Source organism: Macaca mulatta, chromosome 11 (assembly GCF_049350105.2).
Source record: "Macaca mulatta isolate MMU2019108-1 chromosome 11, T2T-MMU8v2.0, whole genome shotgun sequence".
In the NCBI taxonomy this organism is placed as follows: Eukaryota; Metazoa; Chordata; class Mammalia; order Primates; family Cercopithecidae; genus Macaca; species Macaca mulatta.
Genome location: NC_133416.1, coordinates 60,759,954 through 60,783,858, shown reverse-complemented (window position 1 = coordinate 60,783,858; position 23,905 = coordinate 60,759,954). Strand labels below are relative to the sequence as shown.

General features: G+C 41.1%; 1 protein-coding gene and 1 pseudogene across 7 annotated transcripts in view; one reads left to right on the top strand and one right to left on the bottom strand.

Moving 5' to 3' along the window:
• The window catches only part of LOC700403 (cyclic AMP-dependent transcription factor ATF-7), a 129,743-nt gene that overhangs the window by 9,309 nt on the left and 96,529 nt on the right, over window positions 1-23,905 (top strand). For all 7 annotated transcript variants that reach the window (XR_013401143.1, XR_013401144.1, XM_077954397.1 and 4 more), the window contains exon 2: window positions 18,601-18,669. Coding sequence is in view for 3 of the 7 variants with exons in the window: in XM_077954397.1 (XP_077810523.1) it covers window positions 18,622-18,669 (48 nt within the window). In the remaining 4 variants the exon portion in view is untranslated. The remainder of the gene's footprint in view (window positions 1-18,600; window positions 18,670-23,905) is intronic.
• Window positions 11,435-12,161, bottom strand: LOC700533 (developmental pluripotency-associated protein 4 pseudogene; annotated as a pseudogene).

Below are 23,905 nucleotides of genomic sequence, written 5' to 3'. Positions count from 1 at the left end.
GACGGAGTCTGGCTCTGTTGCCCAGGCTGGAGTGCAGTGGCCGGATCTCAGCTCACTGCAAGCTCCGCCTCCCGGGTTTATGCCATTCTCCTGCCTCAGCCTCCCGAGTAGCTGGGACTACAGGCGCCCGCCACGTTTTTTGTATTTTTTAGTAGAGACGGGGTTTCACTGGGTTAGCCAGGATGGTCTCGATCTGCTGACCTCGTGATCCGCCCGTCTCGGCCTCCCAAAGTGCTAGGATTACAGGCTTGAGCCACCGCGCCCGGCCTATTTATTTATTTTTGAGATGGAGTCTCGCTCTGTCGCCCAGGCTGGAGTGCAGTGGCCGGATCTCAGCTCACTGCAAGCTCCGCCTTCCGGGTTTACGCCATTCTCCTGCCTCAGCCTCCCGAGTAGCTGGGACTATAGGCGCTTGCCACCTCGCCCGGCTAGTTTGTGTGTGTGTGTGTGTTTTTTTTTTTTTTTTTTAAGTAGAGACGGGGTTTCACCGTGTTAGCCAGGATGGTCTCGATCTCCTGACCTCATGATCCACCCGCCTCGGCCTCCCAAAGTGCTGGGATTACAGACGTGAGCCACCGCGCCTGGCCTTTTTTTGTGTGTTTTAGTAGGGATGGGGTCTCACTGTGTTGCCCAGGCTGGTCTCAAACTCCTGAACTCAGGCAGTCCACCCACCTCAGCCTTCTAAAGTGCTGGGATTACAGGCATGAGCCACCGCCCCCGCCACGCTTTTTCTCATCTGTTGGCAATTTTAATCCTCAGTGTTCCCATACATTTGAAACCAGAATGTGCATAAAGTTTCTTTTTTTCTGTTCAATACTGCATCTCTTTTTTTTTTTTTTTTTTTTTTTTTTGCATCTCTTCTTAATAAATATCGTGAAAGTCTATGAAAGTGTAGGTTGGGTGAGGTGGCCCACACATGTAATCCCAACACTTTGGGAGGCTGAGGCAGGCAGATTGCTTGAGCTTGGAGTTTGAGACCAGCCTAAGCAACACAGGGAGACCCCATCTCTACAAAAAAATTTAAAAATTAGCTGGGCTTGGTGGTGCACGCCTTTAGTCCTAGCTACTTGGGAGGCCAAGGAGGGAGGATTACTTGAGCCTGGGAGGCGGAGGTTTCAGTGGGCTGAGATCACGCCATTGCACTCTAGCCTGGGTGACAGAGTGAGACCCTGGCTCAAAAAAACCAAAAACTAAACTAACAGGAGCCAAGATTTAGCTAAAAAAGTCATTTCATGAGCTTGTGGCATGGACATCTGTGGTAACATGTTTTGCCACAGCCCCACCTTCTCACAAAACCCAGCTTGCTTCCTTCGAATGGAATTACTTACTGTTTTCTCCTGATCTGATAGATTGCTTCTTTTCGCTGTAGTAGACAGGGAATGTTTGTGTGCTAAACCGGTCAATTTTTGGGGGGCCTTAAAAATTACCATGCAGTAAGAAAAAAACATTCTGTCAGATTGAAAAATAGGGCACAACCATTCTTTTTGAAATAGGAATATGTCTGACTCATTATTATTATTATTATTATTATTATTATTATTATTTTTAGAGATGGGTCTGGGCCTGTCACCCAGGCTGGAGTGCAGTGGCGTGATCGTAGCTCACTGGCAGCCTTGAACTCCTGTGCTCAAGTGATCCTCCAGTCCTCCTGCCTCAGCCTCCCAAGTAGCTGGGACTGCAGACACACACCACCTCGCTTCCGATCCAGCCAATCTTTAATTATTTTGCAGAGAAAGGATTTCACTTTCTTGCCGAGGGGTCTAAAACTCCTGGCCTCAAGCGATCCTTCTGCCTCAGCTTCCCAAAATATTGGGATTACTGGTGTGATCCACCACTTCCAGCCCCTAACTGTATTATAAAATCAGGATGATTTGTTGTATGTGACATAATTAATTACTGTAAATGATTCATGTTGGTACCAAGTTTCTTGCCAGTAATATTTATTTAAGTTGTATCAAACTTGAATGACACCTTGTTGGTTTTATTTAACATCGTATTTGTGGTACCAACATGACTCCTGTAGCACCATTTTCTTTTTCTTTTTTTTTTTCCTTTTTCTTTTCTTTTGAGACAGTCTTGCCCTGTTGCTCAGGCTGGAGTGCAATAGCACAATTTCTGCTTACTACAACCTCTGCCTCCTGGGTTCAAGCGATCCTCCTGCCTCAGCTTCCCAAGTAGCTGAGATTATAGGTGCCTGCCACCACGCCCAGCTAATTTTGTATTTTAGAGGCAGGGTTTCACCATTCTGGCCAGGCTGGTCTTGAACTCCCGACCTCAGGCAATCTGCCTGCCTTGGCCTCCCAAAGTACTAGGATTATAGGCGTGAGCCACCATGCCCAGCCAGCACCATTTTCTTCAACTTATTTTTTAAAGTTTTGGTTAACAGTAGTTTGCTAATACTTTACACGTACATGTTTGGGACTGGTGAGAGTGAATTGGTGAGCATTGGAATAACCCCAAATAGATCACTGTTGAAAATATGTGGACAGACTTAGGAAATAAATATTTTTTCCTGAGAACTTCTAAGTGTCTCAGCGATTGTCGTTGTGGGATAGTGCAGCTGTTTCCTACCCAGAACCAAGCTTATACTTTAATATTAAAGCCTGTCAGGTTTTTTGTTCTTTGCAGCCTGTTTAAGATTTTAAATTGGTCCTTTAAATTAGAAGATAATTTTAAAAGATCAGTGTTTTGGGGTTGATTACTTTTGGCTTATTGTTTTGAGGATCATACTTTATCTGAAAATGAGCAGGAAAAAAACAGAATTTTTTGTTTAGTTTTTGTTCAGCATCCTATCAGTTTCCAGGAGTTTTTTAACTTCTAAAATGCACAGTGAGGCCAAACATAGATAAATATAATGTTCTCCAGTTATTTCTAACTTTGCTTCCTGCTGTCACTTTAGCAAGTTGTTGCTTCTTTGTTTTTGCTTTATTAACCTTTCTGGGGATAGCTCAAAATAGTCCTGGAATCCTCTGAAAGCCTAGAGAGCCTTAAAAGAAACTTCAGGTAGTTGCCTGTATAAAGCTGCTTCCAGATAGGTTCTAAGCTTTGGCTATGTGTTGCCTAACATGATTCAGCCTAATTCTCACTCTCATCTGTCTTCAGTCATTTGCTGCAAAACTATTTGGTCTATTTAAGCTGGCTCCTTTCTTTGAAGCCAGTTTCTGCATGTCTGAGCGTGAAATCCAGAAATTAATTTCAGCCTTCTGATTGATCAATCTAGGGCCTTCTACTGCTTGTGTATTTCTTGTTTTTTTTTGTTTTTTTTTTGTTTTTTTTGAGACGGAGTCTCGCTCTGCCGCCCAGGCTGGAGTGCAGTGGCTGGATCTCAGCTCACTGCAAGCTCCGCCTCCCGGGTTCACGCCATTCTCCTGCCTCAGCCTCCCGAGTAGTTGGGACTACAGGCGCCCGCCACCGCGCCCGGCTAGTTTTTTGTATTTTTTTAGTAGAGACGGGGTTTCACCGTGTTCGCCAGGATGGTCTCGATCTCCTGACCTCGTGATCCGCCCGTCTCGGCCTCCCAAAGTGCTGAGATTACAGGCTTGAGCCACCGCGCCCGGCCAACTGCTTGTGTATTTCTTAAAGCAGTGGATCTCAAACTTTTTGGTCTCAGAATTCACCCCATAATATTCTTAAAAATTACTGAGGGCCAGGCCTAGTGGCTCACACCTGTAATTCCATCACTTTGGGGGGTTGAGGTGGGGGTGGAGGGATTGCTTGAGTCCAGGAGTTTGAGACTAGCCTAGGTAATATAGTGAGACCTCGTCTCTACAAAAATTTAAAAAATTACCCGAGTTTGTTGGTGCACTCCTGTAGTCCCAGCTACTCAGGAGGCTTAGGTAGGAGGATCATTTGAGCCAAGGAGACAGAGGTTGCAGTGAGCTGAGATTGTGCCACTGCACTCCAGCTTGGGCAACAGAGTGAGACCCTGTCTCAAAAAAAAATAAAATAATAAAGTAAAATTATTGAGGACTCCAAAGAGTATTTGTTTATCTGGGTTATATCTGTTGATACTTAACATATTAGCAATTATGAGATAAGTTTTTAAAATATTTATTAATTTACTTTAAAATAAGAACAAACCTGTTACATGTTAACATAAATATATAGTTTAAAAAGAATTTGGGGGAAGGACTTCAGATCTCTTTAATGTCTGGCTAAATAGAACACAGCTGGATTCTCATATCTGCTTCTGCATTCAATCTGTTAAGATATGTCATTTTGGTTTAAGTATATGAAGAAAACAATGTAATGGGAAAAGAAAGGATTATTTTCAGGTAATTGTATATAGTCTTCTTTGATACTACGTAAAATCTGGAAAGTGATAGTTTCATAAAGGTTAGCTGTGGTATAGAATTTGAAACCACATCTGTGAACTTTTTAGTACTGCTATGTTAAAATGCATTGGCTCAGGATAAACAGCTATCATTGGGAAATTTTTTAAAAATGCATTGGCCTCACTTGCCTTTTTTTTTTTTTTTTTTTTGAGACAGAGTCTCACTGTGTCACCCAGGCTAGAATGCAGTGCCATGATATTGGCTCAGTGCAACGTCTGCCTCCCAGGTTCAAGCGATTTTTGTGCCTCAGCCTCCCGAGTAGCAGGGACTACAGGTGCACACCACCATGCCCTACTAATTTTTGTGTTTTTAGTAGAGACAGGGTTTCACAATGATGGCTAAGCTGGTCTTCAACTCCTGGCTGCAGGTGATCTGCCCACGTCAGCCTCCCAAAGTGCTGGAATTACAGGTGAGAGCTACTGCACCCGGCCAGCCACCTCGCCCAGCCTAGCTTGCTCTTTAAATAGATCTTTTACTCACAAATGATTTTAACCTTCATGAACCCCCTGCAAGAACTGTAGGGATCCCTGGAGCCCACTTTGAGAACAGCACCAACCTTGAAAAATTCACCTGTTGGGCACGGTGGCTCACTCCTGTAATCTCAGCACTTTGGGAGGCTGAGGTGGGTGGATCATGAGGTCAGGAGATCAAAACCATTCTGGCCAATATGGTAAAACCCCGTCTCTACCAAAAATACAAAAATTAGCCAGGTGTGATGGCACATGCCTGTAGTTCCAGCTACTCACGAGGCTGAGGCAGGAGAATCGCTTGAACCCAGGAGGCAGAAGTTGCAGTGAGACGAGATCGAGCCACTGTACTCCAGCTTGGTGACAGCAAAAGACTCCATCTTAAAAAAAAAAAAAAAAAGAGAAAAAGAAAAATGCAGCTGCTGGGCACGGTGGCTCACACCTGTAATTCCAGCACTTTAGGAGGCCAAGGCAGGAGGATCACTTGAGGTCAGGAGTTCAAGACCAGCCTGGCCACTATGGTGAAACCCCATCTCTACTAAAAATACAAAAATTAACTGGGTGTGGTGGTGCGTGCCTGTAGCCCCAGGTCCTTGGGAGGCTGAGGTGGGAGAGTTGCTGGAACCCAGGAGGTGGAGGTTGCAGTGAGCTGAGATGGTGCCACCTTACTCCAGCCTGGGTGACAGAGCGAAACTCCTTCTCAAAAAAAAAAAAGAAAAGAAAAAGAAGTGCAGCTGTTTTCCTATAATTTTCACATATCACAACATATTCTTTCCAATTTTTTTCAACCATTGAAAAATGTAAAAACCGGCTGGACGTGGTGGCTCGTGTCTGTAATACCAGCACTTTAGGAGGCTGAGGCGGGCAGATCACTTGAGGCCAGGAGTTTGAGACCAGCCTGGCGAACACAGTGAAAACCTGTCTCTACTAAAAATTGAAAAAATTAGCTGGACGTGGTGGCACATGCCTGTAATCCCAGCTACTCGGGAGACTGAGGAATGAGAATTGCTTGAACCCGGGAGGCAGAGGTTGCAGTGAACCAAGATCACGTTACTGCACTCTAGCCTGGGCAACAGAGTGAGACTCTGTCTCAAAAAGAAAAGAAAAGAAAAATTTAAAAACTATTCTTAGTTTGTGGGCCATATAAAAATAGGTGATAGGCTAGATTTGGCCCATGAGTTGAAGTTTGCTAACCTTTCATATATGCTATTACGGGATTAAGAATTTTTTTGTTTGTTTGGAGATGGAATCTTGCTCTGTCACCAGGCTGGGTGCAGTGGCGTGATCTCGGCTCACTGCAGCCTCTAACTCCCTGGTTTGAGCGATTCTCCTGCTTCAGCCTCCCGAACACATGCTACCATGCCCAGCTAATTTTTGTATTTTTAGTAGAGACGGGGTTTCACCATGTTGGCCAGGAGGGTCTCGATCTCCTGACCTCATAATCCACCCTCCTTGGCCTCCTAAAGTGCTGGGATTACAGATGTGAGCCACCACACCCAGCCTGGATTATGAATTTTAAAATAATTATAATAAAACATGCTTAATGTTAAAAATGTGAATATTAGCTGGGCACAATGGCCCACCCCTGTAATCCCAAAACCTTGGGAGGCCAAGGCGGGAGGATCGCTTGAGTCCAGGAGTTTTGAGACCAGCCTGGGCTACATGGCGAGACCCATTGTCTCTACAAAAAAAAGACCTGAGCATTGTAGTGTGCACCTGTAGTCCCAGCTACTCAAGAGGCTGAGGCAGGAGGATCTCTTGAGCCCAGGAGGTCAAGGCTGCAGTGAACTGTGATCATGCCACTGTACTCCAGTCTGGGTGACCGCGAGACCTTTTCTCAAAACAAACAAAAAACCCACCAAAAAAACCAAACTATGAACATCACTTAATTTTCCTAAATAAAATGATACCCCAGAACATGTAACCCCTCAAATTCATGTTTCAGGACATTTATTTATATAATAAGCATATGTAACATGTTATATATAATAAGCAGATATAATAGTACCTGTTGTGCTCTGAAGTGTTGGTAAAACATGATTCAGTTGTAACTAGTTTTAGGGTTTATAAAAAGATGTGGTGTCCACTCTTGTATCTTTTTTTTTTTTTTTTTTTTGAGACAGAGTCTCACTCTATTGCCCAGGCTGGAGTGCAGTGGTGCAATCTCAGCTCACTGCAACCTCCGCCTTCGGGGTTCAAATGATTCTCCCACCTCACCCTCACAAGTAGCTGTGATTACAGGTGCCCGCCATGACACCTGGCTAATTTTTGTATTTTTAGTAGAGATAGGGTTTCACCATGTTAATCAGGCTGGTCTCCACCTTCTCACCTGAAGTAATCCACCTGCCTTGTCGTCCCAAAGTGCTAGGATTACAGGTGTGAGCCACTGCACCCAGTCCATTTTTGTATCTTGTTTGGAATGTATGAGAACAGCTAACTAGGATCAGACCTACCTTAACCCGTTGCCTTTTTTTGCCTATATATATTTTTTGTAACTCTCTGCTTCAGTTTTCCAGTCTGTTAGCAAGTGCTTTACAAAACACCGATATAAAACAATAAGGCTAAAGTCCAGGTGTGGTGGCTCCCGCCTCTAATACCAGCACTTTGGGAGGCCGAGGTGGGCAGATCATTTGTCAGGAGTTCGAAACCAGCTTGGCTAACATGGTGAAACCCCATCTCTACTAAAAGTACAAAAATTAGCCGGGCATGGTGGCGCATGCCTATAGTCCCAGCTACTCAGGAGGCTGAGGCATGAGAATCTGTTGAACTCAGGAGGCAAAGGTTGCAGTGAGCCGAGATCACACCACTGCACTCCAGCCTGCGTGACAGAGCAAGACCCTGTCTAAAAAAAGCTTAAGATTTAAAACAATAAGGCTAATTAGTTTAAGATTATAGTGGTACATATATGCTTTCAGCATATCCTTTTGGGACATTTGATTTAGTAATAAGATAATATATGCTAAACTATTATGCTAAATACTTCAATGGAAAATTAGTCCAGAATTTATGAGCTTTTTTTTTTTTTTTTGAGACAGAGTCCCAATCTGTCACCCAGGCTGGAGTGCTGTGCTGTGATCATAGCTCACTACAACCTGAACTCCTGGGCTCAAGGGATCCTCTCATCTCGGTCTCCCGAGCTCCCGAGTAGCTGGGACTACCGGCACACACCACTGTGGGTTGGGTGGCTAATTTTTTTTTTTTTTTTAAAGAAACAGGGTCTTGTGGCCGGGTGCGGTGGCTCATGCCTATAATCCCAGCACTTTGGGAGGCTGAGGCGGGCAGATTACCTGAGGTCGGGAGTTCAAGACCAGCCTGACCAACATGGAGAAACCCCATTTCTACTAAAAATACAAAATTAGCCACTCGTGGTGGCGCATGCCTGTAATCCCAGCTACTTGGGAGGCTGAGGCAGGAGAATTGCTTGAACCTGGGAGGCAGAGGTTGTGGTGAGCTGAGAACACGCCATTGCACTCCAGCCTGGGCAACAAGAGCGAAACTCTGTCTCAAAAAAAAAAAAAAAAAAAAAAAAGAGAGAGAAAGAAAGAAAAGGAAAAAAAAGAAAAAGAAAAGAAACAGGCTCTTGCTTTGTTGCCTAGACTGGTCTTGAACTCCTGACCTCAAGCTGTCCTCTGACCTCAGCCTCCCAAAGTGTTGGGATTACAGGTGTGAGCCATGGCACCTGGCCTATGAACAGAAATTTTAATACCTAAATAATCTACTGCCTAGTAAAACTTGAGTAGTCTACTTTGTTTTCTGGGGTTCCCATAACCTGCATTATAGTTCATGTGTTAACTGGAATCTTAAGTCAGTTTGCTAGATGTAATGGAAATCAGAGCAGCACTGAGTATCCTATGGAGAATATAAAATGTTGAGACTGCTGTGGCAAAGAACTTGTATTTGTACTCTTTGCTTAATGGCAGCTAAATTTTCTTACAGTCTGAAACGTGGTAACTGAAGTTGTGTGTTTAGAAGAGAGCTGTTTGCATATAATTTCTTTTTATTATCACAAAGAAATGGAGCCCATAGAGCTCTGTTTGGGTACCTTTCTAAGTTTTTCAGCTTGTTTATACTGAGTTGAAAGGTATTCAGTACCTGCTAAACTTGGTTTCAGCTCTATATTCCCTTTGTGATGCATGGTTGGGGCAATTTCTAATTGTCTGGTATAAGCATAATTGTTAGGGAACATTCATGGGATTGTGAAAATGGATCCTGGAAGGTAACAAAAGGAGGAGCTATTTTGAATTGCCTGTTTTACCTTGTGTGTTGATAAACAAGTTTCCACCGTGTTTGTTTCTATATGAAATGGTTTGTAATTTTAGAATTTTTTTATGGCCTTTTTTGAACTTAATTTGTCACTTGGTTCTGTTGCTTTGTAGTTAGAAAATGAGTAGCTTTGTATAATTTTTAAATATACTGTTTAGTGCTTAAAATAGTCAGACAGATATGGACTTTTTTTTTTTTTTTTAAAGAAAAAAAGTCTTATTATTTGTTACACTGAACAATTCTGACCACCAATAACCAATGTGGTCCAGGAGAGAAGAACATCTTGCTTCTCAACAAACTTTCCTCCCTTGCTTTAACATTTTTGAGGATCCTTTCCCAAACCTATTACATCTGTATTATGATGGTTACAAATTTTCCAACTCTGCCACTCCTTCCAGTGCATTATTTTTAGTATCTTCATTAAAGGGGCAAAATAAAATAAAATAATAAAGATTCCGTACTTGGCCGGGTGCGGTGGCTCAAGCCTGTAATCCTAGCACTTTGGGAGGCCGAGACGGGCGGATCACGAGGTCAGGAGATCGAGACCATCCTGGCTAAAACGGTGAAACCCCGTCTCTACTAAAAAATACAAAAAACTAGCCGGGTGAGGCGGCGGGCGCCTGTAGTCCCAGCTACTCGGGAGGCTGAGGCAGGAGAATGGCCTGAACCCAGGAGGCGGAGCTTGCAGTGAGCTGAGATCCGGCCACTGCGCTCCAGCCTGGGGGACAGAGCAAGACTCCGTCTCAAAAAAAAAAAAAAAAAAAAAAAAAGATTCCGTACTTGCAATAACAAAACAATGTTGGAAACTGTCATTAAATCAGGACAAGTGAAAAACAGATCTGTTCCCAGTCCTCACAGTTCTATAAATTTAGGAAGTACACAAAAAAATTAGAAATTAAGTACACTCAATAGGATACATTAAAAATGTACAGTTTTGGTATGTCAATCATATCTAAGTAGTTTTAAAAACAAATGATCCAACCCATACCGCCAGCTAATAAAGAACAAATGAGTCATACAAAAGAAAAATCACACATTTTGGTTTACTCCTACTTTTGAGTTAAGAACACTAACAATAAAATTTGCATGTAATGAATACGGTTCCCTAAATACAACAGATGAATTATTTTATATACACATCTTATTTTTATTTATGGAGAATCGGTTAATAAACACATTTTAAGTTCAATATGTTATATATTTATGAGTGGGAAGCAACCTTAGACATTTTAAACACCAGAAATATACGAAACAATTATAAGTGAAGTAATACAGACAAAGTCCCTTGTGTTTTGATCCTGGAGTCAAACCATAGAAATCTCAGGTTATTAAGAGAACTTTGAAAAATATTGTTTCGAATATTAAAAATCGTGTGTTTGAGGGAGGGAGAGAATTAACAGTCTTTCTTTGCCTTAAAATACTCTACGTTTTATGAAATTGCAATTGGAATGAAGCAGCTCCTAAAGTAGTCAGTGTTCAGAGGAAGAGAAAATTGAGCACAAGAGCCAACTACCATTTTACTCAACTCCTTCACAATGCTCAGCTGAAGGACTTCTCACTTAAAAGACCTGTTGAAGGTCAGGCACAGTGGCTTATGCCCATAATCCCAGCATTTTGGGAGGCCAAGGCGGGTAGATCACTTGAGTCCAGGAGTGTGAGACCAGCCTGGCCAATATGGGGAAACCCCGTCTCTACTAAAAAATACAAAAAACTAGCCGGGCAAGGTGGCAGGCGCCTGTAGTCCCAGTTACTCGGGAGGCTGAGGCAGGAGAATGGCGTGAACCCGGGAGGCGGAGCTTGCTGTGACCTGAGATCCGGCCACTGCACTCCAGCCTGGGCGACAGAGCGAGACTCCGTCTCAAAAAAAAAAAAGCTGGGTGTGGTAACAGGTGCCTGTAATCCCAGCTACTCGGGAGGCTGAAGCAGGAGAATCACTTGAACTCAGGAGGCGGAGATTGCCCTGAACTGAGATTGCAGAAGTGCACTCCAGCCTGGGCAACAAAGTGAGACACTGTCTCAGAAGACAAAACAAAACAAAAAAGAGCTGCTGCTGAAGTCGTGTCTATTTTAGAAAAGTAGTATGAATGAGTTTTTCTACATATTAACTACAATTTATGGTAATTTGCGAAACATTTTTCTGTTTTTAAATCTGAGAGTCTCTATCTCCACTCACAAAGCAACAGGCGCTACTAGGGCTCTTAGGCTAACATCTGCCACCCCACGAGTCAGCATGGCCCATAAACAGGTGTGCAGAGGACCAGAGTTCACCTGTCAGCAGCCCCACGGAATCCGCCTCTCCAGCCTTTCTGCCATTAATTACCATAGGTGTGGCCTTTTTCCTGATATTCTATTCCCATTGGAGGCTTTTTATTAAGACCTTGTTACACAGGCCTCTTGTGGAGATTCCACTGCCTCTGGCATCCTCGCCCTGGCCGAAATTCTCGCCCAGGAGGCCAGCAAAGCCTCTGGGGCAGAAGTTGTCACCACAACTGTATTAACTCCCTCAAGGAGAGCAGTGGAATCTTCCAGGGCAGGCGGCCCCTCCGCAGGGGGAAGGGCCACTTCAGGAGGATGATGTGTCTCAGAACTTTGCAGGGACGTTTCCCCTTTTGCCACCTTTAATTTTTTTTGCAATGATTTCCAGATTTTGACCTCTTTTGCTGTGCTAGGAAAATCCTTTTGATTTGGATAGGCAAAGGCACACAGACGCTTATATGCATCCAATTTCTGGCCTTTGGAGCTCAGCTTCAATTGTTGGCACCAGGCCCGCAGAATGTCCCAGTGAATCAGATTAACAGGTGGCAGTTTAGAGGGTAATGGACAGATTTGGTATCTTCTTCTGAAGTCTGGGGTTGTCAGTGTACTCTGCCTTCTTCTTAGGACAGAGCACTTTATTGCCTTTGACAGACATTTTTCTTTGGTTCCCTTTGCTGATGTTCCTCCTTGCCTTTTGCCTTCTCCATACTTGTAGAAGAAGCCGGACCTCTTTTTTTAAACTCAGACTTCTTTCTTTTTTTATTTTGAGACGGGGTCTTGTTCTGTCGCCAGGCTGGAGTGCAGTGGCGCAATCTCGGCTCACTGTAACCTCCGCCTCCTGGGTTCAATGATTCTCCTGCCTCAGCCTCCTGGGTAGCTGGGACTACAGGCGTGCACCACAACGCCCAGCTAATTTTTTTTTTTTTTTTTTTTTTTGAGACGTAGTCTCACTCTGTTGCCAGGCTGGAGTGTAGTGGCGCGATCTCGGCTCACTACAACCTATACCAGCTAATTTTTTTGTATTTTTAGTAGAGGCAGGGTTTCACCATGTTGGCCAGGATGGTCTCAATCTCTTCACCTCGTGATCCACCCACCTAGGCCTCCCAAACTGCTGGGATTACAGGAGTGAGCCACTGCACCCCACCAACTCAGACTTTTTTCAATCATGCCTATCTGCATTCTTTTTTCTTATTAGGTTACATTATAATTTTTTGACTTATTAAGACCAATCTGTGATTATTGTAGAGACTTCGAAAAATACTAAAAGTACAAAGAAGAAAATAGAATCACCTAGGATACCATTATCCAGAGATAACCATTATTAACATTTTGATGTTAATTCCCTTATCTTTTCAATGCTTATTATTTTGTTTACTTTTTTATAGATTTACAGTTATGGTGCATGTACAATTTTATATTGATTTTTTTCCTGTTTAACATACAACATTTTCTCATATTTTTAGTTTTCAAAATGTTATTCTTTATAACTTAAATATAGTTTATTATAAGGCAGTACCTTAATTTATATTTATCCATTCTTATTTAATTTAATTCCTATTCTTTTTTGGTGGTAGAGATGACTGTGGTTAAACACTCAATGCAAAAATGGTCCACATGTCTGGTTTTATCTTTAGAGAGTCTGAAAGAAGAATGAACTGTTCAAAGGATATAAAACATTTTAAGACATTTAATGTAAATATTGCCAAATTGACTTCCAGAAAGATCATCAAAATATGTACTGCCAAAAGTACTATATAAAAGTGCCAGGCCAGGCACAGTGGCTCATGTCTGTAATCCCAGCACTTTGGGAGACCGAGGCAGGCAGATCACTTGAGGTCAGGAGTTGGAGACCAGCCTGACGAACATGGAGAAACCCCGTCTCTACTAAAAATACAAAATTAGCCAGGTGTGGTGGTGCATGCCTGTAATCTCAGCCACTCGGGAGGCTGAGGTGGGAGAATCGCTTGAATCCGGGAGGCGAAGGTTGCAGTGAGCCGAGATCGTGCCATTGCACTCACTCTAGCCTGGGCAACAAGAGCAAAACTCCATCTCAAAAAAAAAAAAAAAGGGCCCTTTCTGCTGCATACTCTATTGGCATTATCTTGTACTTGAACATGTATCTTAATAGCTCTAGGTGAGATTTTCAAGGTTTGATTGGGGTTAACTTGACAAATTTCTCCCTTCTTTCCATTTTTAGCACTGTAACCAAAAACTACAGAGCTTCATGTTATTTGGGTGATAAAAGCATAGACTTGGTTGACTGTGGTCATAAAAAGTGCCTTAGACACAAGATAGTCATAAATATGGATTTAAAATATGTGTAGCCTTAAATACATAAATACCTGCATAGCAAATATTTTGTGGATCCAGCAGCTTTCTGCAGAAACCTGAAGTTAAGTGTGAACTTAAATATAGACTTTAAATATTTAGTAAATATTAAATCAATAAATATTTATTGAATATCTACTGTGTTGTAAGAAGAAAGGCTTCCTGAAGTTTTAACCTAAATCTCTATATTCTACCCCATTCCCCTTTTGATTACAGATAATGCAGCCATTCCCTTTTTAGTCAGAAAACCAAAATAGCCCTCATCAGTCACTAACACATCACCTTTTCATTTTCCTTTAATAGCAGTTATCTGCTGTTAATCTAAAATTATTTTGCTTACTTGCTTATTACTTGCTTCTTCCTTTTAGAATATAAGTAAGCTCTGTGAGGGCAGAAATCATGTCTGTCTCATTTGCTCTTGAATTACTTGGGTCTAGGACATATGGCACTGTGCATAGGCACTGAGTAAAATATTTGGTGAATTAATGAATTTTAAAACTCACTAAATGTGTATAATCCAAAAAGCAAATTATGGTTATTAATTTCAAACTTCTTCCTTGTTAAATCTTTTTTTTTTTTTTCGAGACAGAGTTTCACTCTTGTTGCCCAGGCTAGAGTGCAATGGTACAATCTCGGCTCACTGCAAACTGTGCCTCCCAGGTTCAAGCGATTCTCCTGCCTCAGCCTCCCAAGTAGCTGGAATTACAGGCATGCACAACCATGCCTGGCTAATTTTTGTATTTTTAGTAGAGACAGGGTTTCACCATGTTGGTCAGGCTGGTCTCAAACTCCTGACCTCGGGTGATCTGCCCGCCTTGGCCTCCCAAAGTTCTGGGATTACAGGCATGAACCACTGTGCCTGGCTCCTTGTTAAATCTTTTACTAAGACTGTTAACTCCTACTAAGACTGTTAACTCCTCTTTTTTATAATCTGGAGTTGCTAGCAAAATAATTTGATAAATGACCATATACAGTAGCATCTAAATGATATGTATACTGATCAACCTCTGACTGATTGAACTTGTAAATTAAGCCATCATTCTTAATGTCTTTCATGACAGATGAGTAAAAAATTATTTTTGTGTGAAGGCCTATTGTCTTTTTGTTTTTATATCCACTTTGCCTAGCACTTGATCATTCCTTATTAGTGGTTTCTGAATGAATGAATGATAGCTAGTCTTAACATCTTCTAAATTTTTATGATGCTGATACTTACAGTACATTATCCTTCTAATTTTTTTGTACCTAGCAGTGTCTGCTTTTTGTCATTAGGAATCTGAAAACAGGCCCCTAGATGTGTTTGTGTGTGGCTTTTATTCCTTGCTTAGAGTTGGGCCATCTTATTACCAACAATTTCTCTAGTTGGTTACTAGAGAAATGATCACAATACACCATGTCTGCATTCTTTTTTCTTATTAAATTATATTGTAATGGTAATATCACACCAGGTTTAGAGAATTTACTTTGTAGTCCTCAGTGACAGACTCCATACTTAGTCAATTAAAATATATAGATATAGACATATATCTAGATATACATAAATCTGTTTTCTTGCACAATGACCATTTTAGGATCTACTTCTGTCTCTAACAAAACTAACATAGATTTTATGAAATTATCTCAGTTATTAAAAATCATTCTCTAAACCTTGGGTTTTCTTCAGTTCTCTCCCAGCATTTACATAACTTTCTCTTTTGAGTAAATGTTAATTTTTTTAATCATTTAAAAAATTCTGGTGACTGAGTACCTGAGCCTTTTCTGCAGATGTTGGCATCTGGGACAGTTTTTTTATGCTTTTTTGTCTTCCCTGTTCTAAGATCTTTGCTGAAAGCAGCCCACTTCCCCTTGTCAGTGCTTCTTAGTGTGTGTATCCCTCTTCTGTCATTTATTGTTTAGTTCTATAAAATGCTTATGTTTCATCCTGAAGAATAGATTGGGAAGGAGATGACACACTGTGAGTGCCATGCCCAGACACGTGATCTGCTTGTCAAGCAGAATAGTTATAAATGAGCTGTGAGTTAAATTCTAGTGAGTGGCAGTATTATTTTTCAAGATTTCACTTTATGTCTCAGTCTGTTTACACTACAGAAATGTGTTGCTTTTTGTTTTTGAGATGGCATCAGTGAGACCTCACTGATAATTAAAGATTTAAGTGTTAGATTGAAATCAGCAAAATGACATTATTTATATGTAGCAATTGATGCAGCAGACGAGGAGTGAAGGAGAAATTTTTTTTAAAAAAAGATGTTAGCTGGATTTTTTTTTTTTAAATGGGGAGACAGATCATTCTTATTTTTGTTAAATACTTAAATTTTTAAAATCACTGTACAGTGAAAAAATTTTTAAACAAGAATAATGGAAACGACAAGAGGCAACAGATTGAGGGAATGATTTAAGAATAATTGTGGGTGTTTAAGAAGAGAGGCTTCTTCCTCTCATTGTGATCTTCCTTTGCTGAAAATGGTAAAACAAAGGCCAGCAAATTTAGAAGGAAGCAGGAAATCCTAGTTAGTGGCTGTCAATTGAATATTTAAGAACAATGAAAATACTTCTGTTAGATTTTAATGCTTTTTTCCCCCCAATTTTTTTGTTTTTGCTTTTTTTCTTTCAGAAAGTAATGATTTTTCATGTCTCTTTTCTAGTAAGTGTGCCACCAAATAAAATTGGTAAGCCATATATTGTGATGTGATTGTGCAAAGCCAAGTTACATTTTGAATTTTGTGATATGAGGGAAGCCATTCCAGAATTTATTTCACCACTTCCTATGCCAATACTGTCCCACTTCTCAGCCAGAACTCTTTCCCTCCTCTAAATAGGTAGAAAAATGAGAAAATTTAGCATCAAATAACAGAACCAAGATAAAAGTAAGGAATCCTGCCTGATCCTTGTGTTATGTCTACTCTAGCCCTTGTAGTTTACTTCCTGGTTGAAAATATATTAGAGGACATTGTTGAAATAAAATTCTCATTTTGTGATTATATTAGGGAAGCAAATTCTGGGACATTCAGTGAAATTATCTCTAGCACAGGAGTTACGAATTTTTCCGGAAATGAATTGCTTTCTAGACGTGCTCTGAGTTTTCAGCCTTAATGGCCCTGGTCATTGCATTTATTTACTTTTGTTTACTCATATTTTGTACCATGTTGTAGTTCCCGAAAGTGCTAAAAAAATCATCATGTATTTAAAACAAACCAAACAACCAGAAAAGCCCCCTCATCCTGGGGCTGTGTGAAGAAGAATGAAGCTCTCATTTCCCAGTACCCAATCATCAGCTTGAGCTGGCCTCTCCTAGGAACAGAATTTATTGAAGCAATTTATCCTGGCTAAATGTGATATAAATCTGTGTACATGTATGTATGTACAGGCTCTGTTCCATTACAGCAGTGCTGTAGCATCAGTTTTCTTCCTAGTTAGACCATGTTTCTATCACACTGAAAGATGACCAATAAACCCCTTCTATTTTATGGGGCACCCCACAATTTTAAACACTGATTAGTTGTGGAATTACTGATTGGACACTAGAAATACTGGTTTCTAACCCCAGAGTGAGTCCTAAGAGAGTAGGAGAGATGTTACCTAGCTACCCTCTGCGTTTTAAGCATGGTTTTCCGATTACCAGATTCAGTCTAGCACATTAACATTTTATTTCAATGCGAGCCTGACAGATTGTCCTAACATTTCAGTTTATTTTCAAGATAAAAATTTGAAATTTGGTTACAGTTCTGAAGTTATTTGCAGGCGTATTCAAATTGTAGTTCCTCTCTCATCTTCCCTTGTTCATATTCTTTTGTATACCTTTCTCTTTTATGGAAGGATATTTGATATCCTTTAGGAGTTTATAAGACTACTTTTACCCCCCACTTCATTTTTCTCTTCCACCTTCCAAAATGCTGTTTATCTTTTAGGAATTGTTTTTACTATGATTTGCATTTCTAATCTTTATCCATCTCCACTTCTATTTTTATTCCTAGTTGGAATATGAGAAATTTCTCCCACACATTCAGATTGGAATTACTGTTCTTCAACAAAGAATTTCAATAAACACTTTGAGAGTTTAGCTTCAATAATTTAAAAACCAGTATAAACCCTGTTAAAGTCTTCAGAGGAATAGAAGGGATAGATGGTGATGCCTTTTAGTGCCATTTCTTTTATCCCCTGCAGCAGCACACATCTGTTGGCTGCAACAGAGCAGCCCAAGAACACTGGTCGAGAGCAGCACAAACAGCCGGAACATATTCTCCCAGTAAACCCCCAAAGAGTCGACATTTGTTTTATTGCTGCTTTTAAAAACCTAGCTGTAAATAGAATCAGAGGGGGGAAGGGCATCGATATTTCTCCATTTGCCACAGACGATTGGTGAGGGGAGGAGGAGGCTCCCGGTTTTTATTTTTATTTTTTTATTAATGAAAACCATTTCCCATGTAGCCCAATAGGATGGGTGCTTTGTTTTCTTTGGCAATAATATGGGATAAACAGCCCTTGCCAACAGTCTCGTAGTTTATACACCAGGGAGCCAGATTATGGCCCTGTAAAATGGAGCACCCCTCCTATAATCCCTTAATTAATTAAATGACAAATTTTGGTCTTCTCTAGTTCAGAAATATGGCTTCCGCATCGAGCGTTCAGTGAATTTATTGACATAAGGAATTGCACTAGTTGTAATTCAGCAGGTTGGAGGAGTGTTATATACTGTAGTAGAAAGAGGGAAAATCTAGCAAAGGTTTGAAACTCCTTGACTATTTAGATCTCAATCTTTCCAATTAAAAGTTTCAATTGAGACACAGTAGATCATATGCCACCTGTCTAATGGGTCTCCCCAAAGTAGCCTGTGTTTACAACTTTGATAGATGCATTTGTGGAACACCTGTTTCTGGGGTTGATATTTTTGAAGCACTTTTTTTTTTGCTCCAGCATATTTAACATAACTTTTTCCCCCACCTCCCCCTCCTCAGCTCCGCTTTGCTATATGAAATATGGGAGACGACAGACCGTTTGTGTGCAATGCCCCGGGCTGTGGACAGGTACGTTTACAATATACTTTATTGTGAATGTCTCGTTGTGAATCAAAGTGGCTGTTTTATCACTAAGGCAAAGAGTTTAAAGCCGGTATTTTACGTGATCACTGGAGGTAATCAGATCAGAGGATTTGCAGTGTGTAAATCCAAGTTATGAGGAAGTGTAGGCACTCTACCGTAATGAAATCTGCCTTGCTCTCTTCCATATTGTTATTCTACTGGTGTTTGTTTCCCACCACACAGTGTGGAGGAATACATGTTGCTCTCTCCTCTTTTCTAAAGCTGTCCATCTAAATACAAAGCAGGTTTAGAAATGTTTTCTCTTCATGCCGGGTGCGGTGGCTCACGCCTGTAATCCCAGCACTTTGGGAGGCTGAGATGGGCAGATCACCTGAGGTCAGGAGTTTGAGACCAGCCTGACCAAAACCCCGTCTCTACTAAAAATACAAAATTAGCTGGGTGTGATGGTGCATGCCTGTAATCCCAGCCACTCAGGAGGCTGAGGCAGGAAAATGGCTTGAGCCCGAGAGGCGGAGGTTCCGGCGAGCTGAAATTGTGCCACTGCACTCCAGCCTGGGTGGCAAGAGTGAAACTCAAAAAAAAAAAAAAAAGAAATGTTTTCTCTTCAACCTGCATGGATATAAAAGTCTGTTTAACATATTTGGAGAGGCAGCTGATAATGTACCCACTCATTGTGAACCCCAATTTGCCAGAATCTATTTGGATTTTTTCAAATAAGGAAAAAAAGGCCGGGCGCGGTGGCTCAAGCGTGTAATCCCAGCACTTTGGGAGGCCGAGACGGGCGGATCACGAGGTCAGGAGATCGAGACCATCCTGGGTAACACAGTGAAACCCCGTCTCTACTAAAAATACAAAAACTTAGCCGGGCGAGGTGGCAGGCGCCTGTAGTCCCAGCTACTCGGGAGGCTGAGGCAGGAGAATGGCGTAAACCCGGGAGGCGGAGCTTGCAGTGAGCTGAGATCCGGCCACTGCACTCCAGCCTGGGTGACAGAGCGAGACTCCGTCTCAAAAAAAAAAAAAAAAAAAAAAAAGGAAAAAAAAACGTTTCTTTTGACTGTTGATCCAGAAAATCATTGTTAGCAGCTACGGCAGATATCTATCTAGAAAAGACAAATCCAATATAGAACTTCAGATCTCACAGTATTATATAAACATTTTCTCTGTCTAATGCCGTAAATGCATTGTTCTGTATGTCAGCTCTCACGTAATTATATTCATATGTGTATATTGTATGTTATTTTTCATCATATGCTTTTTTAATAAAGTATTTTTGTTGAAATTGCCTTTTTTTTCATTTTGCATCTTCTTAACTCTTCTTCCTAGACCTTCTCCTATTGCCATGTTCCACAAAGTATGAAGAAAGGAATACAAAGGAAGTTTTATTTGCCTTCATTAATTCGCTTTATAGAACTCAAAGGGTTGAGTTTCTGTTCACTTAGGAATATGTCATGTGACTGTCCACTGACACTTACTGGTGGTATGTGAGATTACAGAGTAATTATATTAAACATTGTAAATATGGACAAAAAGAAGAGCTTAACTTCAGAGATTCCTATGAATTTGAGAGGTAGATAAAATGGGGGTGGTGACAAGGAATGAAGAGAAGAAAGATTCCAAATTCCAGTAAATGCTAAAATTTTCAAAAAAGACCAACAAAGGCATCGTATTCTTCAGTATTTGGCATCCTAGGGTGTATTTCCTTTCATGTCGAAGTTTTCAACTTTATTATTTACGTTTCCCCATGTGATTTCTTTAATATATATATCCATTTATATATGGATGTATATAAATATTTGAAGTAGGCCGGGCGCGGTGGCTCAAGCCTGTAATCCCAGCACTTTGGGAGGCCGAGACGGGCAGATCACGAGGTCAGGAGATCGAGACCATCCTGGCGAACACCGTGAAACCCGTCTCTACTAAAAAATACAAAAAACTAGCCGGGCGAGGTGGCGGGCGCCTGTAGTCCCAGCTACTCGGGAGGCTGAGGCAGGAGAATGGCGTAAACCTGGGAGGCGGAGCTTGCAGTGAGCTGAGATCCGGCCACTGCACTCCAGCCCGGGCTACAGAGCGGGACTCCGCCTCAAAAAAATAAATAAATAAATAAATAAATATTTGAAGTAAAAGCCAGTTGGGAAAATAGAATACATTTGTTTCACTTTTCAGACAGCTTTATTGAAATACATTTCTAAAAATGATCTCTCCTAGGCTGGTATGGCTCATTTCTGTAATCCCAGCACTTTCAGAGTCCAAGGCAGGGTGATCGTTTCAGCTCAGGAGTTTGAGACCAGACCAGACCCTGTCTCTACAAAAAAAAAAAAAAAAAAATTAAAAATTAGCCAGGCATGGTGGCACACGCCTGTAATCCCAACTACTTGGGAGGCTGGTGCAGGAGGATCACTTGAGTCCGGGTGTTTGAGGCTACAGTGGGCTATGATCATGCCACTGCACTCCAGCCTGGGCAGCAGAGCGAGACATTGTCTCAAAATAAAAAAATGATCTCTCCAAACTTTTACATGTGAATTAGATAATACTATTTACTATGATGCTTATGACCGATACCTCATCCCTTTTTTTTTGTTTGTTTGTTTTTTTTGAGATGGAGTCTCGCTCTGTCACCCAGGCTAGAGTGCAGTGGTGCGATCTCGGCTTACTGCAAGCTCCGCCTCCCGGGTTCACGCCATTCTCCTGCCTCAGCCTCCCAAGTAGCTGGGACTACAGGCGCCCGCCGCCATACCCAGCTAATGTTTTGCATTTTTAATAGAGACGGGGGGTTTCACCGTGTTAGCCAGGATGGTCTCGATCTCCTGACCTTGTGATCTACCTGCCTTGGCCTCCCAAAGTGCTGGGATTATGGGCGTGAGCCACCGTGCCCGGCCCTCATCCCTTTTTTACTTCTTGCTTTTAGTTGAAAAATAGGCATTTTTGGTGAAAAGATTTATTTTTCTAATACTTACCATTATTTTTCTTCACTTATTGTTTAAGCTACTCCTGAACTCCTCTTATATGTTATATGCTTAAACCACCCAGACAAGGACTTCGCAAAGAAGTAAAAATAGATGATAAAAATAAGGAATATACGAGAAAAGCTTCTCAAGCTCTCTGAGGAAGAAAGATATGAATAACACCTCTTTAGGCTGTCTCATCAGAAAATAGTAGTATCCACTGAAATTTGTGAAATGTCACAGATTTGTGAAATTTGTTTTTGTTTTGCTGTGTTTTGGACTGGAGGTAGGAAAATATTAGGGACTTTTGACTTTGGTTCCTTCTCGTAAAGTTGCGTTCCACTTACCATAAGCCATTTTCTTCCCCTGCTTCTCTCTCCTGTTTCTGAATTATTTGTTGGTATTTTGGTGATTAGGATTCATTATAACCTCTGAGTTAGGTTCTAAAAGCTTTTTTCCCCTCAGTAGGAAGGTGAGTGTGGAACATTGCTACCTTTTTCTTTTGGATTCAAGATACTTATTTCATTGAAAAAGGATACAAAGGTACAACTTAAGGCTTTGAAGGTAGCATGATTCATCCTTTTACCTCCTTTGCATGTCAAAACTTTATGCTCAGGTGAGATTATAGTTCTTCAGTTATATTTAGTCTCTTCCAAGTTTCTCCGACTATCTGGTAATAAATAACTCTAGATTGGAATCTCTACAAGATTTACTGTGATTGCTTTATGTTATATGAAATAGTGAAAATCTGGCAGATAAGATAAATTTGGTAAAGTGAACTACTCTTGGCCTGTCATCCAACTCCTTAATATCCCTTGAGAATGGTTTCATTCTGGAGCCACCTTGAGCCTTTCAAGCTATTTACAATCCATTTGTCATAGATTCAAGTTCTTTCTTCCAGAAATGGTATAATAACAAAAAGGCTATGTAAATCCCAGAATGGGTAATAAGGACCATGATAATTTTTGCAAGACATGGTTTAGAACCTGCTACCATAGAAGTCTCAAAAAGCAGTGGCTTCTACCGGGTAGAGGAAGTAGGAATGAAAACAGTTTAACTCAGGATACTATTTCTTGTTTTCTATTTTTTATTTTTTATTTTTTTTTTGAGACAGAGACTTGCTCTATCGCCCAGACTGGAGTGCCGTGGCGCGATCTTGGCTCACTGCAAGCTCCGCCTCCCGGATTCACGCCATTCTTCTGCGTCAGCCTCCCGAGTAGCTGGGACTACAGGCGCCCACCACCTTGCCCGGCTAATTTTTTGTGTTTTTAGTAGAGATGGGGTTCCACCGTGTTAGCCAGGATGGTCTCGGTCTCTTGACTTCCTAATCCGCCCACCTGAGCCTCTCAAAGTGCTAGGATTACAGGTGTGAGCCACCACGCCCAGCCACTATTTCTTAAAAAACAAACAAAACTATAGGAACCTTATATTATGTCAATATCTGCTCCTTCACCAGACTTTACCCTGTGCATTTCTAAACTCAGAAATTGTCCTCTGCCTTAATATTAAGGGAAGATGAAAGGAAAATTCACCTAAAATAGACTAGTGGCTTATGCTCTCCACTATATAATCAAAACCACTAGGCTTTCAATGGATACGTAAACATGTTTTGGTTGCTAGGTCTTTAATGGCTGTTATTTTTGGATTCTGTTCATGATCCACTTCCCAACAGTAAGTCTGATGTGACACAGCTGAGTTCTAAATATGCTGCATGTACTTAAAAAAAAAAAACGCTGCTGAAGATTGTGCTGTCTGCATTCTTATCAGAAAAGACAGGTGATAGGGTTTTTTAGCCCTGTTATTTCTATTCTCCTGTTGAGATTTTTTTTGTTTCTCTTGAGGCCTCATCAACCTCATGAAGAGGAACTCAGGGAAAGCAATATCCCTGCTAATGCCTCTCTGTGGAATGTGGTAGCAGGAGTAGTTAATAGAGCTGCCTCCTGAGAATGGGGTTAGTGTTGTTAAGGCAACAGTGCCCCAGATACCCTCTTGGCAGAGGACTGGTTGAATTTGAGTTGTGTGGGTTTTTGAAATGTTTATAAGATAGCATCTATTTAAAGACATTGTGACTATAAAACAACTTCGTGTTGTTAAAATAATAGAAATATAGTTTGGTACTGAATCTATTAATAGGAAGTCTTATAAGTTTTTAATACTTTTGGAGGACACTTTTACTGGAATATGGATTATAAAGTTGTTCCATTGTATGTGGAAGCAGGAATAAATACTATGTCTCTGTCAGTAATCTTGAATTTTAGATGTTATTTCATGCGTATGCA